The 18,078-nt window shown below is 43.1% G+C and overlaps 1 protein-coding gene across 1 annotated transcript in view; it reads right to left on the bottom strand.

Annotated features, from left to right (window-relative positions):
• Nucleotides 1–3,447: 3,447 nt before the first annotated feature.
• The window catches only part of LOC118374953 (solute carrier family 25 member 36-A-like), a 25,969-nt gene continuing 11,338 nt past the window's right edge, over nucleotides 3,448–18,078 (bottom strand). Inside the window, exons 4-7 of the mRNA XM_035761454.2 lie at nucleotides 9,472–9,572; nucleotides 7,519–7,585; nucleotides 7,113–7,396; nucleotides 3,448–6,917 (exon numbers count right to left, since the gene is read on the bottom strand). Of these exons, the coding sequence (XP_035617347.1) occupies nucleotides 6,724–6,917; nucleotides 7,113–7,396; nucleotides 7,519–7,585; nucleotides 9,472–9,572 (646 nt within the window). The 3' untranslated portion in view covers nucleotides 3,448–6,723. The remainder of the gene's footprint in view (nucleotides 6,918–7,112; nucleotides 7,397–7,518; nucleotides 7,586–9,471; nucleotides 9,573–18,078) is intronic.

The raw sequence follows: 18,078 nt of genomic DNA, 5'->3' as shown, positions 1-18,078 counted from the left end.
AGGAGTAGTGCGCCACGTTTGATCAGCCTGATCAGGAGTAGTGCGCTACGTTTGATCAGCCTGATCAGGAGTAGTGCGCTACGTTTGATCAGCCTGATCAGGAGTAGTGCGCTACGTTTGATCAGCCTGATCAGGAGTAGTGCGCTACGTTTGATCAGCCTGATCAGGAGTAGTGCGCCACGTTTGATCAGCCTGATCAGGAGTAGTGCGCTACGTTTGATCAGCCTGATCAGGAGTAGTGCGCTACGTTTGATCAGCCTGATCAGGAGTAGTGCGCTACGTTTGATCAGCCTGATCAGGAGTAGTGCGCTACGTTTGATCAGCCTGATCAGGAGTAGTGCGCTACGTTTGATCAGCCTGATCAGGAGTAGTGCGCTACGTTTGATCAGCCTGATCAGGAGTAGTGCGCTACGTTTGATCAGCCTGATCAGGAGTAGTGCGCTACGTTTGATCAGCCTGATCAGGAGTAGTGCGCTACGTTTGATCAGCCTGATCAGGAGTAGTGCGCTACGTTTGATCAGCCTGATCAGGAGTAGTGCGCTACGTTTGATCAGCCTGATCAGGAGTAGTGCGCTACGTTTGATCAGCCTGATCAGGAGTAGTGCGCTACGTTTGATCAGCCTGATCAGGAGTAGTGCGCTACGTTTGATCAGCCTGATCAGGAGTAGTGCGCTACGTTTGATCAGCCTGATCAGGAGTAGTGCGCTACGTTTGATCAGCCTGATCAGGAGTAGTGCGCTACGTTTGATCAGCCTGATCAGGAGTAGTGCGCTACGTTTGATCAGCCTGATCAGGAGTAGTGCGCTACGTTTGATCAGCCTGATCAGGAGTAGTGCGCTACGTTTGATCAGCCTGATCAGGAGTAGTGCGCTACGTTTGATCAGCCTGATCAGGAGTAGTGCGCTACGTTTGATCAGCCTGATCAGGAGTAGTGCGCTACGTTTGATCAGCCTGATCAGGAGTAGTGCGCTACGTTTGATCAGCCTGATCAGGAGTAGTGCGCTACGTTTGATCAGCCTGATCAGGAGTAGTGCGCTACGTTTGATCAGCCTGATCAGGAGTAGTGCGCTACGTTTGATCAGCCTGATCAGGAGTAGTGCGCTACGTTTGATCAGCCTGATCAGGAGTAGTGCGCTACGTTTGATCAGCCTGATCAGGAGTAGTGCGCTACGTTTGATCAGCCTGATCAGGAGTAGTGCGCTACGTTTGATCAGTAGTGCGCCGTTGTGGACATACCCTGGGATGTTGTCAGTCAGTGTGTGTTAAAGCTGATTGAAGTTGATCAGAGGGCCAATCTGCTATTACTGTTTGTGCCTGCTCAGAGAAAGCACACGACACCTCTGTCACAGGAGACTGTTTAAAAAAATGTATATGCTGCTTTGTTTTTTCACTCCTCCTGTTCTTATCCCGATGGTGATAATCCTCTTTTAAATACGTTTTCTCTTTTTATGAATGAGGCTTTTGTTTATTTCTATTGTATTAAGATCTATTTGCCGAACAGGAAGTGACCCGGTTGAGACAGGAAGTCTCACTGAGAGAGACTGATTGAGGAATGTGCTGCAATGAGCATCTTTTTAAATGTGAATAAAAAAAAACTGAACCCAACATACTGGTGTTTTTTCCCCAATTGGACCTACTGTCACCTCAGCGTGTCAGTGTCATCCAAATGAAGGGAAGTCGCAATGCTGCCCAGCACCTTCACACACTAAGCCTTTGAACCAAAACTATAGTATTGAATTTCTCTAACTGTGATTTAAAATCTGATGCTGTAGTTGGCTGCATGTATTTGATATTTAGTCTCAGTAATGTTTTGTGATCCTGATGTCCCATGGGGCAGGTAGGCTGAACAGAGCCTGTTGCGATCACAGTTCAGACAAAGCAGCTTTACTGTTCAAAAAACCCTTCATGGTTTACAGCATAAATCTGTCTCTGCTCATACTGTAGAAAAATCACACCAGGACGAGTGCGTGCGCTCACCAGGACGAGAGTGCCAAGCAACAGCAAAGTGGTCATGATGAGATGATTTAACGCAAGTGGTTGTAGGGAAGGAAAAATGTCCCTAAATGGTTACAATCATCCTCCCTCTAGGAAGGCTTGGTAAGGATGGTCTTGCAGGGCCATAGTTACCTGCCCATTACCAGAAGGGTACATAACTGGTGTTCTACCACATGGATCTCAGGCGAAGGCTTTTGTGCTGAAATTCAGGTTGAGAAGCGAGGATTTGAAGGAAAGGATGAGAACGGTTTTGGGGCATGACGCCGGACACCACAATTCGTGAGGCTAAAACCAGGTATTGGAATATCGACTCCGTAATGAATTTACTCCCTCGCGGAAACGTAGGATCAAATCAGGATAAAAACTGAAGTTGTTTGACCTGTTTAAAAGGGCTTATCCTTGATACACCGTTTCTTGAGTGTGTTGTGGCAGCTGCACTGCTATGATTACAATTGAGCTCTAGTCTATCCAGTTGACTGGGGTATAATCTTACAACGGTGGCTATTGGCTCTCTCCTTTCCGTAATCTTCCCCCTCCCTACTCAACCCATTTATTTCGCCCCACTACTCACCCTCTCCAAGCAGCTTTCCATCATCCATATTATTACTGTCTGCACTCTCCTCTCCTTTTTCTTATGGCTGTTCTTTCCATCACTTTCATAATGAAAGGTGTAATCTCTCCCCTCACCTGTCCCTTCTACTGTATTCACACTCCATGATGTCCTATCAACATTCCTCCTCTCCCTCCCTCTCATCCTGTAGTGAGTGACATGTAGGTTGGAGATGGGGGGGGAGAATGTAGCGGTTGAAGGGCTGTTGTCTTGCATGGAGGGAAGATATAAAATGTATACTCGTTTAGTTATTTTCTTCAGAGCGTGGTGTAAAAGTTCTCTCTAAGGCAGATCAAATGAATGAGTGCTTGACTTCTCAAAGCTAAACTTCTCTTTGACCTATTTTAATGATCTTTAAACAACGGGTAGACTCCTCATAGTCAGCCCTGTAGACAGGACACACACCACAGGAGGTTGGTGGCGCCTTAATTTAGGAGGACACGCTCATGGTAATTACTGGAATGGTATCAAACTCCAGGTGTTTGATGCAATTCCATTTGCGCTGTTATGGACATTATGAGCCGTCCTCCACTGACACACAGAAAGTAGGTAACTGTCAATCACATTTTAAATAGCCTTGAATGTGGTCAGTGCAGGCATGGAATACAACTGGCAGAACCACTAACACGAGGTTAGCAGCACATGGCATCTCGTCTTCCCAGAGCTGTGGTGTGGTCACAACACACTGGCCTGTGAATAGACCTGGGGGCCATTGTCAACTAACCAAAGCGACTAGGCGGGGGGGAAATCAGTCTACTGAAGTACTGTGTTAGTATGGACTGGGGAATCATTGCCCTTTTCAACTACAATACATTGTTGCTGCGACATCAATGACAACCATATGAAGAAAGTAGACTTTATTGATAGAGAATTTGACAAATGAGCACCTCACTGCCGTTCGACGTCCACCGTGTGGTAGAGGGTATTGTGTGAAGGTAATTTCTCTGAAAGGACATGTCATGTATGGAGCTGTGGGAGGGTTGTTTTTCTGTTCAGTGTCTGGCTGATGTCAACATCAGTAGACCCATGACAGTCATTCTTTTAGCACCACTTCAACTGGACTGACTCACTGTCACACTCTTATGATCGCTAAATACTGCACTATTTAAACACCTGCCCCCCCGCCCAAACCTCAAACACATATTGGACTATAAATTGTGCCTTCCTGTATTATACTTATGATCAAATATTTTACGGAGCCATTTACTTTGTTCTTATTTTCTTTTTGTGGCACTGTGAAGAAACTGCACGTAAGCATTTAGTTGGATGGTGTATGCCATGTATCCCGTACATACCACTAATACAAATGGAAACTTGGGTGTGTTTGTTATAAGCGACTTGGTAGTTTGCTGCAGGCACCTGAAGTCAATACTGCCATCTGCTGGTTATAAAAACAGTAGTGAACGGTTTCTTTCCTTGCCGGTAAAGTTAGACATTTTCTGGAAACAATCAAACCACACAATTGCCCCGAGCACCCTTTCCCATTTATGGAAATTTGTTTTCCAAACCAGGGGTGTGAGAAGAATGCATAGTCAGCCACGCATCTAGGAGGCTGGTCAAAGACCTCACGAGCAAATTAGAGGAAACAAATGGAAAAACAGTCCATTAATGACAGAGCATACTTCTGACACACACCTACAAAATAAAAAAGAGCAGGTCAAGAATCATATGGAACAGAAACACGCTCTCGAACACACAATACAGACATTCAGGGACAAGATGAGAACAGACCCATGTGAAAGGACAGAGTACCAAATGTCTCTGGTTATAAGCACACAGACCCAATGTAGAAACATGCACATGTTGGTCAGGGATGTGCAACTGGCGGCCCTCGTGGATCAATTAAAAAAATAATACAGGGAGCTCCAAGTACTGGGACAGTGACACATTGTTTTTTGGCAGTCTCCCCATTTTAGGGGACCAAAAGTATTGGGACAAATGCACTTAGGTGTAGTAAAAAGTTAAGTATTTGGCCCCATATTCATAGCATGCAATGATTACGTCAAGATTACGACTACAAATGTGTTTGATGCATTTGCTGTTTGTTTTGGTTGTGTTTCAGATTATTTTGTGCCCAATAGAAATTAATGGTAAATGTATTGACATTTTAAAGTCGGTAAGAATAGAATGTTTCTAAAATCATGAATTATGACGAGTGAGACAGACTAATACAGGTGCAACTTAAATGTGGTTGTGCACCCCCTCTTAAGGAACAGTAAGCATGTTATGAACCTAATTCTTATTTCTAGCATTAGTGTGACCTGTGGATATTTGACTGAATGGCTGCAGTGATGCTTACATGTGCTGGGAAGGCTCTTTGTGCTCATATCATGTGAGTGGGGAAAGGTCAGTAGGTAAGGTCGTCTCTATGGTTACACAAGACTGAATGTGAACATTGAGTTCTCACAGTTTCAAAATAACAGGAAAAACAGCTAAATAAAGGGAGTGGAAAGTAGACAGCAAGCATCTTTCTGTTTAAGGCATACATTTTTTTTTTTTCCTCAAATGTAGTCAACTTGTAAAAACACATACTGCATAAAGTATGGGGATAGACAACACAGGGTCTCCTTATCGTGTAGCATTTCACACACGTACACAAGAGAATTCCATCTGGTGGTCCTTCTGTAGCTCAGTTGGTAGAGCATGGCGCTTGTAACGCCAGGGTAGTGGGTTCGATTCCCGGGACCACCCATACGTAGAATGTATGCACACATGACTAAGTCGCTTTGGATAAAAGCGTCTGCTAAATGGCATATATTATTCCCAAAGTGAACACCAGACAGAGGATAGTCTCATTGGTAACATGTGGATTCTGAGGCAGGGAAAGAAGAGATGCAACTAGAGGTCAGAGCAGGTCTATAGAAAAGTGCAGAAAGAAATCACACAATACTGTATGTCAAAGGGGGGAGGAGGGGAAACCTTGAGGTTCACCCTCCAATCTCCCCCCAAAAAACTGTTTAAACTCCCATGACTGGGTAGGAAAATGCAACAATGTTACATCTTATGAAGACACTTATACGATTTCAGAATTGTGTTGAGTTCGTAAACTTTTTATGCATTTTCTCTCTTAGAATATTTACACAAAGTTGCTATATGATGTGAGACAATGCTCCCATAGTCTTTCGTTTGTTATTCCTTGTGTTGATTAACATTCAAGTAGTTTAAAATGGCAGATGATTCTGGTCAGTCTGGGTGGTATGAGGGAGTGGGTCAAAAGGTTCTTACCATCACCCACATTACAGAACATCCACACAAAGAGAGCACTGTAAAGACTGCTGTCTGAGTTTCAAGCCTTAGTGTTAGTCAGGGCCGGCCAGCCAGCCAGCGGTTACGTTAGACCTGGCTGTAGGGATGACCTGTGAGCTTGCTGACCTGGGGTGGAGGGGACCAGGCTTGGTCCTGAGTGCAATGCGGACCCGACCAGCATTGTGTGGTTCTGAATGCCTGCGGTCCAACTGTGGTTTAATGAGATCCAGAAACGGGCTGGTTTGACCTTTGCTTCTCTTCCTCATCATTGTGCATCTTTACCGGTCAGTTGAAGTTGTCACGCAAGGCAAGGCACATCCCCTATCCACCTCGCTCAAACCTTTAACCCAATTCTTAAGACCTCACTGCACTCAACAAGCCTCTACTCTACTGCCCCCTTGACACACAAACCAGAGAAATGATTAACATTGTTAGACTAAAATAGCTGGAGTGTTCTCCCCACTGTATCTGCTCCAGTAAGCTATGCTCTTGTAAAGCAGCTTATTTAGGAGACAATAAGAGAGGGCAAGAAAATGAGGGAGAAAGGGCTCCTAAGAACTCATTTTCAATGACACTGCTTCTTTTTAAACACCTTTAAACCATATCCCCAAAACAAACATGGCTATTTCCTGTCTACCAACCCCTCTTCCTGTGTCGTGCACCTCTGAAAACAACGCAACCCCCATCCCAAAACAGGGTGCTTTTGGGACAATTTGCTTTCGTTTTAGACAGGATGGAGGGACTGGGTGTGAGAGATGAGTACCTGGTCCCTCTCCTGTTTCTTGGGGGTCTCTTTGTGCCATTGGTCCAACGTGGGGCGTAGGCCCATCTCTCTAGGGTTTAATCTGGGGTCGTAGGTCAAGGGACAAAGGTTAACCGTTTAGCATGTAGACCACTAGTTCGTAGGTACACATCATGATGGCGGTGTTAGGGATCTGGCGCACCAGGTGGGTGGTGAGGCCGCGGTAGAGCGCCCGGTAGCCCTCTTCCTTGGGCACCGTGGTCAGAGTCTGGAAGAAGGAACGGTACTTGGTGCCTTCCTCCCGTAGCCGGGTCCGGATCACTTCTGTAAAGATGGGAAAAGGGAGAGGAGCACGCTCATTTCCTGGTACATTTTAAATAAATACTTTCCCAGTACTAGATTCCATACTGGAACCAATACTAACTACAGGTTCTAACTAGTCTAAGGACTACAAACACATGACGGACTATAAACCCCCCCCCATCCTCCACTCCTGCTCCCAGGATGCAGTGCCCTCACCGTGGGGGTAAGCAATGGATGTGGCACAGGTCTTGGAGGTGGCAGCGGCGAGCATCATCCCCACAAAGTCTGAGGCATCCTTGGACGACTCTTCGTCCATGTGCTGCGTGGCCTTGGCCTCCAGGATGCGCCGCTTGATGCTCTCGTATATGACAAAGTGGATCACAGTCTCTGAGATTCCAGCGTAGGACGCTGACATTCCCCGGTAGAACCCTCGCAGGCCTTCTGTCTGGTACACCCGCCGCAAACACTCAAATGCATTCATGGGCTTCTCCCCGCGGTTCCTATGAAAGGCAGGCGGAAAAGGATTTACTAATGGTACAAACGACAGAGGCGCTGCGCTGTACACCGACACCACATCCTAAATCCACCTCTAGCCACTACTGACTCAGACATGTGTGTTTACCTGGAGTCCAGCTGCATGCGAGTCTTGATGAGCCAGATAGGGTTGGTAGCTGTGATGGCTGTGAACCCTGAGAGGAAGGACAAGAGCTCTGATTCAGACACTTAACTTTACAGACAAACACCACCAACACCAGGAGTGTCTGTCTACCAAGCTGCAGAACAAAACACTGTCCAAATCTTCACTGGGGCATCAGCCCTAAAAGGAATTTAAAACCACCAGAAATGAAGAACTGTTAACCTTGTCAACACGTTTTTAAGAGAGAGACAAGCTCATGAACATACCACAGTATGACAAGGCCTAGGATATCTGTGTTGTGACAGCATGTTAGTGTGTGTAAGGTTACACTTCAATAATTTCAGTGTTCGACTGCTTTAGCCTGGCAGTCATGTTGACACTGATCTCAGGGTTATTCCTAGCTCTGCAGATGCCACACAACTCTCTGTAGCACATATCTACGATGTACCAATGAGCTCTCTGTATCACAACTCTCTACCAATGGCAAACAGGCTTCTTTTCTCACCAGCCTATCAACACACCAGTCTCATACCAGAGCCAGTCTAATTCCCCTCCCTGAGCTCCTGCATCACAGAGAGAAAGAAGCCTGTTGTGGCTAATACTGGTTCTACAGGTAGCTGCACCTAATGGAGTGGCCACTAGAGGGAGTATTTGGGCCTTGATTTGAATGGTGGAAGGACCGAGCCATGCTGCTCAGAGGGAAAGGGTGTTAACGTAAACCTGTCAAAAACACCTGGAGGGATCTGGATCACGTTCCTCCCCGGTCCTCTATTACAGAAACACGCAGTGCTCTTTAAAAGCCCAGCTTGCTTGACCTAAATTCTAAAAGGGTAGAAGCCAGGAGTCTAGGCTACATAACATATTGCTCCTAGGATCACTGACACTGGACAGAAATAAACATTTAGAGAATGTATTTCCTCATCTAGAAAAGGCCAGTGTGTGTGTGTGTAATACTGTACAAGTTGGAGTTTTACAATATAATTTTATGATAATAGGTAGAATCTACCACATACTTTTGCTGGAGGCAAAACTGGAGAAAAAGGGAAAAGGTCTCTGCATACTTCCAGTCAGATGCAAATGTCTTTAACTGTGGCTGAGCTTCCAGTCAGTGGACCTTCATCAGGACATCTCATGTCACCAACATGTATGAAACCAGCTTGCGTCTAGGAAGGCTGTTTAGTCGATCTTCCAAAATAAGGTTTTACCATGTCTAGTACTGCTTACATCAGCCTGCCAGGGAGTTGCTCTGCCTGCATCAGCCTGATATGCCAGGTTTAACATGGAGTTGTCACTTTGAAGCAGAGGTGCATAATGGCCAGGGGGAAACAGATGATTCAGTGTGTGTACAGGAGGCCTAGGTTTGAGCTCTTGCATTATATTAGGCCTACCTGAGACTTGTCTTGAAGAAGGGTTTGTAGACAGAACCTCAACAACAAATATACTATTCTACTCCCTTGCCTTTGAAAAATCAACAATGTCCTAACAAAATGCAGATGGAAAGACAGAGGGACGCCTCGAGTCAAACTAGTTTAGCCACTCGGCTAGAGGATTAGGTCATATGAGGAGCTGTCACAGGAACCAACAGGCTGAGAGCTGCTGGGCAGATATACTGTAGCACAAGACTAGAATATAGAAACCTAACCCTAGAATAGGAAGGTAAGGGACCTCTACAGAACTAGTCAGTCTGGGTTTGACTGGACTTGCCACTGGTCAGGTGCAGCTCTCTGGCATGTCTGACCAACACATTAGAAGTAGTCACATCACATGACTCTCCAGGTTAGCTTATCATCCAAAATGCCTAGCTACAGTTTACTGAATACTCACAGAAAAAATGGATGATTGAAAAGTATACCTACTAATGAAAAATCTATAAATAAAAGCGTTAAAAAAAGACTACATGGTATAGTGTTAGAAAGTGGGTGAGGTTGGTGTGGTTACCTGCCAAGCCAGCAGACACCATGTGGACCTGTGTAGAGTCTGGCTGAAACACTCCATTCAGTCTCTCTTTGGCACTGGAGTACGCAGCAAAATAGATGGCTCTGGAGACAGGATGAGAACATACAGCACAGGAATCATCATCTTCACCGTCCCTGGTGGGGAAACCCTTGTCCTGCCAAGGAACTTACAGAATACAGTAGAAGGTACATGTATTCATACAGAACCGTTCGGTATTGGGGACTTCGGTTCGGTCCGCACTGTGAACCCGAATGAATACATAAAAAAATATATATAAACATAAAAACCACGAGGTCTATATGCTATGTCTACGCTGTGTTGTATGCCTGGAGTAAATCTGTTTCAGGCTATTCTGTTGAAACAGAGCCTATCCGCACATTGTAATCAAATTGGAGTCTTAATATGCCGCATTTAAAATTCCTTTTTTTGGAGGCGGAGCCGGGAACTAGTTCTGTACGATGGCGAGTGGTAGGGTCGATAAATCAGAAGGATTCTCTATCAACGTTTAAAATCTACAGTTTGGGAAAATGTTGGTTTCTCAATAGATTACAACAGCAATGGACAGGGAGTTGTGGATAAAACACTAAAAATATTTGGCCACTGATCAACAATAGCTTATGCAGCTGCCAATATCTTAAACTTTCACGACATAACCTCAGTATTCCTACAAGCGGAGCAAGACGGAAATGCAAAAGAACAACTTTGTCTCCCCTCTGCATTCAAGTAGCTACTCACAGTCGATTCTGATCGGGCAACAGAAATGACAAGAGTGATCGGTATGTTAATGGCGGTGGATATGAGCCATTCTCGGTGGTTGAGAAGAATAGTAGGTTTCAGCACCTCGTGAAAGTTCTCCAGCCACAATCTACACACAATATCCCAAAATTACAAAGCAAAAGGTTTAGAAATTTGCGCAAATTTATTACAAATAAAAAAAAATGGAAATATCACATTTATATAAGTATTCAGACCCTTTACTTTTGAGGCACCTTAGTCAGCGATTACAGCCTCAAGTCTTCTTGGGTATGATGCTACAAGCTTGACACACCTGTATTTGGGGAGTTTCTCCCAGTCTTCTCTGCAGATCTTCTCAAACTCTGTCAGGTTGGATGGGGAGCATTGCTGCACAGTTATTTTCAGGTCTGTCCAGAGATGTTCAATCGGGTTCAAGTCCAGGCTGTGGCTGGGCCATTCAAGGACATTCAGAGACTTGTCCCGAAGCCACTCCTGCGTTGTCTTGGCTGTGTGCTTAGGGTCGTTGTCCTGTCGGAACGTGAACCTTTGACCCAGTCTGGGGTCCTCAGTACTCTGGAGCAGGTTTTCATCAAGGATCTCTGTACTTTGTTCCGTTCATCTTTCCTTTGATCCTGACTAGTCTCCCAGTCCTAGCCTCTGGAAAATATCCCCACAGAATTATGCTGCCACCACCATGCTTCACAGTAGGGATGGTGCCAGGTTTCCTCCAGATGTGACACTTGGCGTTCAGGCCAAAGAGTTCAAGCTTGGTTTCATCAGACCAGAGAATCGTGCTTCTCATGCTCTGAGAGTCTTTAGGTGTCTTTTGGCAAACCAAGTGGGATGTCATGTGCCTTTTACTAAGCAGTACCTTATGTCTGGCCACTCTACCATAAAGGCCTGATTGGTGGAGTGCTGCAGAGATGGTTGTCTTTCTGGAAGGTTCTCCGATCTCCACAGAGGAACTCTGGAGCTCTGTCAGTGACCATCGGATTCTTGGTCACCTCCCTGACCAAGGCCCTTCTCCCCCGATTGCTCAGTTTGGCTGGGCGGACATTCCATTCAAGAATGGAGGTGTTTTGGTATCCTTCCAAATCATGTCCAATCAATTGAATTTACCAAAGGTGGACTTCAATCAAGTTGTAGAAACAACTCAAGGATGATCAAAGGAAACAGGATGCACCTGAGCTCAATTTCAAATCTCATTGCAAAGGGTCTGAAAACTTACATAAATAAGATGTTTAACATTTTTTATAAATTAGCAAACATTCCTAAATACCTTTTTTGCTTTGTCATTATGGGGTGTAGATTGATCCAAAAAAAAAAAGATCCTCATAAATTTTAGAATAAGGCTGTAATGCTACAAAAGTCAAGGGGTCTGAATACTTTCCAAATTCACAGTAAGAAGCCAAAGCTGAAGTTGTCAATGAATTGGCCCACACACCCTGTGTTGTGCTTACTACTGATGGATGGACCTCCAGGGCTACAGCCCATCACATTTCCCCGGACTGAGAGACGAGAAGTACGTGCTACACAGTCACAAGTGCCCATATTTTTCTGTTTGTAAGAAAGTATTATAGCATAGGCCTATACTATGTCTGAGCCATGTTTACATATTGATTTCAAGCACACATTGAGTGTTTTCTTTTAATAAAATCCAGTGTTATTTTTGATGGTGCTCCCATCGGGCATTATGACTCATGATCATATATAGAATCAGGAATACCAACAATTTAGATTTTCTTAAACAAAAATAAAAGCTTATATAACTTTTTTAAAAGCTGGGTTTAGAGTTAAGTTTAAGGTTACATTTTTGGATTAAGGTAAGAGTTAGGGAAAATAGGACTTTGAATGGAACTGAAATGTGTCTCCCTACAAGGTTAGCTGTACAAAACTGTGTGTGTCTAGCCTAGGCTACACACACACACACAACTTGACCAACATTTTGTGGACACCTGCTCGTCAAATATCTCATTCCCAAATCATGGGCATTAATAGAGTCCAATCATGGGCATTAATATGGAGTCCAATGGTGGTGAGCTTTACACCACTCCAGCCGACGCTTGGCATTGCACATGGTGATCTGAGGATTGTGTTTGGCTGCCATGGAAACCCATTTCATGAAGCTCCCGATGAACTGTTCTTTTGCTGACTGTGCTTCCAGAGGCAGTTTGGATTAAAAATATATAATTAAATCAGTAGCGAGTGTTGCAATTAAGGACAGTCGATGAGTTAGTTTGGCCTATCACTTTGCTGCTGAGCCGCTGTTGCTCCTAGACATTTTCACTTCACAATAACAGCACTTACAGTTGACGGGGCAGCTGTAGCAGGGTAAGAAATATTACAAACTGACTTGATGGAAAGGTGGCATCGTATGACGGTGCTACGTTGAAAGTCACTGAGCTCTTCAGTACAGGCCATTCTACTGCCAATGTTTGTCTATGGAAATTGGATGACTCTGTGCTCGATTTTATACAACTGTCAGCAACGGGTGTGACTGAAATAGCTGAATCCACATATTTGAAGTGGGGTCTACATACCTTTGGCCATGTAGTGCATTTCGTGTTACATCAATGTGACTCGTCTACCCTCGTCTATGTGTCAACAAAGCACCCCACACACACTAGCACAAGCTCTTGTTAGACATAGCATTAGCTAGCCTCTACCATTAGATACCACTTAGACGTATCATCATCAGCAGGCCCGGGGCTAATTAGCATTAGTAGCAATTTAGCAACAAATCTTTTCTCCCACTCCTACAGATGGTTAGCTCACTGGCTGGCTACAGTACAGTGCCACTGAGCCCTGATCATTGTAGCTGTGATCGGCTTCTCTCGCTCACTCAGAAACCCTAGCTTGGTTGTTCTCTCCTTTATCCTCCACAGTGACCGACAGTGTTATGTAACAGCATTAAGACTGGGATGGACAGCCTGATGCAGTGCATTAGTGCTGTTTGTCCAGTCTAACACGGAACCCAAACTGGCTGCGCAGGTGCGCCATCGTGTATAAATGTATTTTGTCCCCCCACACCAAACGCGATCACAACACGCAGGTTAAAATATCAAAACAAACTCCGAACCAATTACATTCATTTGTGGACAAGTAAAAAGCCAATTTAGCAAGCTTGCTGTTGCCATCTAATTTGTCCTGAGAAACATTGTGTTATTTTACCTGAAATGCACAAGGTCCTCTACTCTGACAATTAATCCACACAAAACCGTCAACCGAATAATTTCGAGTGATCTCTCCTCCTAGGCCTTTTCTTCTCTTGACTTTATATATTATACTTTATAAGATATTTTGTCGCGAAAATATGCTCGACTATGCATATAATTGACAGCTTTGGAAAGAAGACACTGACGTTTCCAAAACTGCAAAGATATTGTCAGTGAGTGCCACAGAACTGATGTTCCAGGCGAAACCCGTGTCAAAATCCAACCGCCTCATGCCAATGACTCCTTATATGGCTGTGAATGAGCTACGAATGAGCTTACGTTTTCCACGTATTCCCCAAGGTGTCTACAGCATTGTGACGTATTTTTAGGCATTTCCATTGAAGAATGGCTGTAAGGGACCATATGGTATGTGGTCACATGGTGTCTCACGCAGAAAACCTTGCGTAAAATACTGAGGTAGCCATTTTTCCAATCGCTTCTTATGAGAAACCAATTGCCTCGACGGATATATTATCGAATATATATGTTAAAAACACCTTGAGGATGGATCCTAAACAACTTTGCTGTGTTTCTGTCTATATTATGGAGCAAATTTTGAAAAAAGTTTGGCGTTATATTTGTAGCATTTTCCGGTCGATTTCTCAGCCATGCATGATGAAGAAACGGGAGCTATTTCGCCTACAAAAATAATATTTTTGGAAAAAAGGAACATTTGCTATCTAACCGTCTCCTGAGTCGAAGCATCTGAAAGCATCTGCTTTTCTTATTTTCGTGAAAATGTTGCCTCCTGCCAGCAGAGCCCAGCATAGCATTATGCCATGATAAACTTACACAAATGCTTGTCTAGCGTTGGCTGTAAATGCATATTTTGAAAATCTGAGATGACAGTGTTGTTAAAAGGCTAAGCTTGTGTTTGAATATATTTATTTCATTTGCGATTTTCATGATTAGGAAAAGTTTCTAGGGGTATTTATGTCCGTTGCGTTATGCTAATGAATTTGAGGCTATGATTACGCTCCCGGATACGGGTTTGCTCATCGCAAGAGGTTAAAAACATCCTAAAGATTGATTGCATACATCGTTTGACATGTTTCCAAAGGACTAACGGAACTTTTCGATTTTTTTTGTCTGGATGAAATGCCTGCGCCTCATGAAGATGGATTACTGGGCTATTTGGACATAAATGACAGACTATGGAACAAATCAGTCATTTATTGTTGACCTGGGATTCCTGGGAGTGCATTGTGAGGAAGATCATCAAAGTGAATATTTATGGTGTTATTTCTAACTTTGTGGACTCAAATGGTGGATATTCCTCTGGCAGTTCTAGGTTCTGAGCGCCGTTCTCAGATTATGCTTTTTTGAAATCTGACACAGCGGTTGCATTAACCTGTTACTCCTGCCCCCTACTTTTTCGAACATTCTGTTAAAAATCGCGCAACATTTCAGCACCCTGCTGCTCATGCCAGGAATATAGTATATGCATATGATTAGTATGTGTGGATAGAAAACACCCAGACGTTTATAAAACTGGTTAAATCACGGCTGTGACTATAACAGAACGTGCGTTTCATCGAAAAGCGCAGGAAAATCTGATCACTGAAAATGGAAAAATATATCCATCCGCCACTTCAACCCATTGTTAAAGGCGAACCACATTAAATGGGGCTGAGGTTGCAATACCTACAGCTTCCACACAATGTCAACAGTCTTGTCATTTGCCTAGGCTTTGTTTCTTGGTCAAACGAAGAAGAGACAAGCCATTTGTTCAGGTCTCCGACCGGATATTTTGGTTGAGATTTACCCGGACATTATTTCCAGACGTACCCCATATTGAATATACATCGCCTCGTGATTAATTTGATTGCTTATTAACGTGTACTAATACCCAAAGTTGCATTACAAAAGTATTTCGAAGTGTTTTGTGAAAGTTTATCGTCAACTTTTTTAATTTAAAAAAATGACATTACGTTATAAGACGCCATTTTTTTCCGTTTATCACACAGTCTTCATAGATCGATATCTAGGCTATATATGGACCGATTTTAATCGAGAAAAAAAAAGACCCAATAGTGATTATGGGACATCTAGGAGTGCCAACAAAGAAGGTCAAAGGTAATGAATGTTTTATATTTTATTTGTGCGGTTTGTGTAGCGACGACTATGCTAATTATTTTGTTTACGTCCCCTGCGGGTCTTTTGGGGTGTTACATGCTATCAGATAATAGCTTCTCATGCTTTCGCCGAAAAGCATTTTAAAAATCTGACTTGTTGCCTACAACGAGTGTAGCTTTAATTCAATACCCTGCATGTGTATTTTAATGAACGTTTGAGTTTGAACTAGTACTATTAGCATTTAGCGTAGCGCATTTGCATTTCCAGATGTCTAGATGGGACGCCTGCGTGTCAGGTAGGAGCAAGAGGTTAAGGAGAAGTCCATCTTTAATTCTGTGAATAACACTTGTATCAATGTTTATTATGAGTATTTCTGCAAATCACCGCATGTTTTGGAATCAAAACATTACTGCATGTAAGGCGCCAATGTAAACAGATTTTTGGATATAAATATGCATATTATCGAACAAAACATACATGTATTGTGTAACATGATGTCCTATAAGTGTCATCTGATGAAGATCAAAGGTTAGTGATTAATTTTACCTACATTTCTGCTTTTTGTGACTCCTATCTTTGGCTGGAAAAATGGCTGTTTTTTTGACTTGGCTCTGACCTAACTATCATATGTGGTGCTTTCGTTGTAAAGCATTTTTGAAATCGGACACGATGGGTAGATTATCCTCTTGAAACTACCCCTCCTGGATCCGGGAGTATTGTCACCAACTGACACTAATTAGCATAATGCAACGGACAAAAAAAAATCGTCCTAAAAAATATTCATATTCATGAAATCACAAGTGAAATATAGTGAAACACAGCTTAGCCTTTTGTTAATCACTCTGTCATCTCAGATTTTGAAATTATGCTTTTACAGCCAAAGCAAGACAAGCATTTGTATAAGTTTATCGATAGCCTAGCATAGCATTATGTCCAGCTAGCAGCAGGAAGCTTGGTCACGAAAATCAGAAAAGCAATCCAATTAAATTGTTTACCTTTGATGAGCTTCGGATGTTTTCACTCACGAGACTCCCAGATAGACAGCAAATGTTCCTTTTGTTCCATAAAGATGATTTTTATAGCCAAAATACCTCAATTTCTTGTCCACGTTTCGTTGAGAAATCCACCGGAAATTGCAGTCACGATCCATAATATCGACAGAAACATGGCAAACGTTTTTTTTAATAATCAATCCTCAAGGTGTTTTTCAAATATCTATTAGATAATATATCAACCGGGACAATTGGCTTTTCAGTAGGAGCGAGAGGAACAATGGCCGCCTTTGTCTATTACACACAAATCACTCAGAGCCACCACCTGACCACTGAGGCAATGTTGTCGTTCATGCTCATTTTTCAAAATAAAAGCCTGAAACTATGTCTAGTGGCTGTAGACACATTAGGGAAGCCATAGAAAAAGGAATCTGGTTGATATCCCTTTCAATGGGCAATAGGGATGCATAGGAACACAGGGGTTTCAAAATAAGAGTCACTTCCTGATGGGATTTTTCTCAGGCTTTCGCCTGCAATATCAGTTCTGTTATACTCAAGACAATATTTTTACAGTTTTGGAAACGAGTGTTTTCTATCCTAACCTGTCAATTATATGCATATTGTAGCATCTGGTCCTGAGAAATAGCCCGTTTACTTTGGGAACGTTATTTTTTCCAAAAATGAAAATAGTGCCCCCTACCCTTAAGAGGTTTTTAACAAGATGTTTATCTTTCATTTGCTGTATTGGACATGTTCACGTGTAAAAGTTACATATTTCACGCACTGCCTTTTCAGCCGAATGTTGTCGAGGGGTTCCGCTAGGTTAAACCCTTTACAATGAAGATCTGTGAAGTTATTTGTATTTTAATGAATTATCTTTGAAAGACAAGGAAAATTGACATTTATTTTTTTGCTGAGTTTATATATACACTGCACTTCTCTGATGCTTTGAGCATGCTGTTTGACTAAATAATAAGACAAATGACTCAAGAGGGAGCTAGCGATCAACCACAGGAAAAATAACCTGCTCTTGACCCTACTCCTCCTGGCCGTTGGCAAAATAATCTGCCATTATGCTCCTGAAGATGCCTGTAATAGGCTACTCCAGGGGTTGGCATCCTTTTCCATTTGGAGTGCCAATTAATATGACCATGTCTACCATATGCACATGTTCGTGGAACAGTTTCATTTAATTTACAATACAAAGTATACCTAAAAATAATTGTCATGCAGTTAATTTGAATTATTTCTAAATGAAAATTATACAAATCTAAAAGTGACTTCTATGCCATAGCCTCGCTAGCATGAGTTGGCAATGACCTAACATGCCAGTCAGGACAGACACAGCTGTGGGGTATTTGTTCAAGGGATGAGAAGTAAATCAGGTATTATGACATTTCCACTGGATCAGGTTTATAGGCCTACATTTGCTCACAGGCCAGGTAGCCTATATGCGTAATCAGGTGCGTGTCCTTCCTCAACATTGACAGGAGCGCTCCAAACAAAAGACAATGAATAAATTGACAAAACTCATAAATGGAATGAAATAAACCAAAACATATTCCTCACAA

The sequence above is a fragment of the Oncorhynchus keta genome, chromosome 18 (assembly GCF_023373465.1).
Source record: "Oncorhynchus keta strain PuntledgeMale-10-30-2019 chromosome 18, Oket_V2, whole genome shotgun sequence".
Classification (NCBI taxonomy): Eukaryota; Metazoa; Chordata; class Actinopteri; order Salmoniformes; family Salmonidae; genus Oncorhynchus; species Oncorhynchus keta.
Note: the sequence above shows the minus strand (reverse complement) of the source record. Positions and strands in the feature narration are given on the sequence as shown.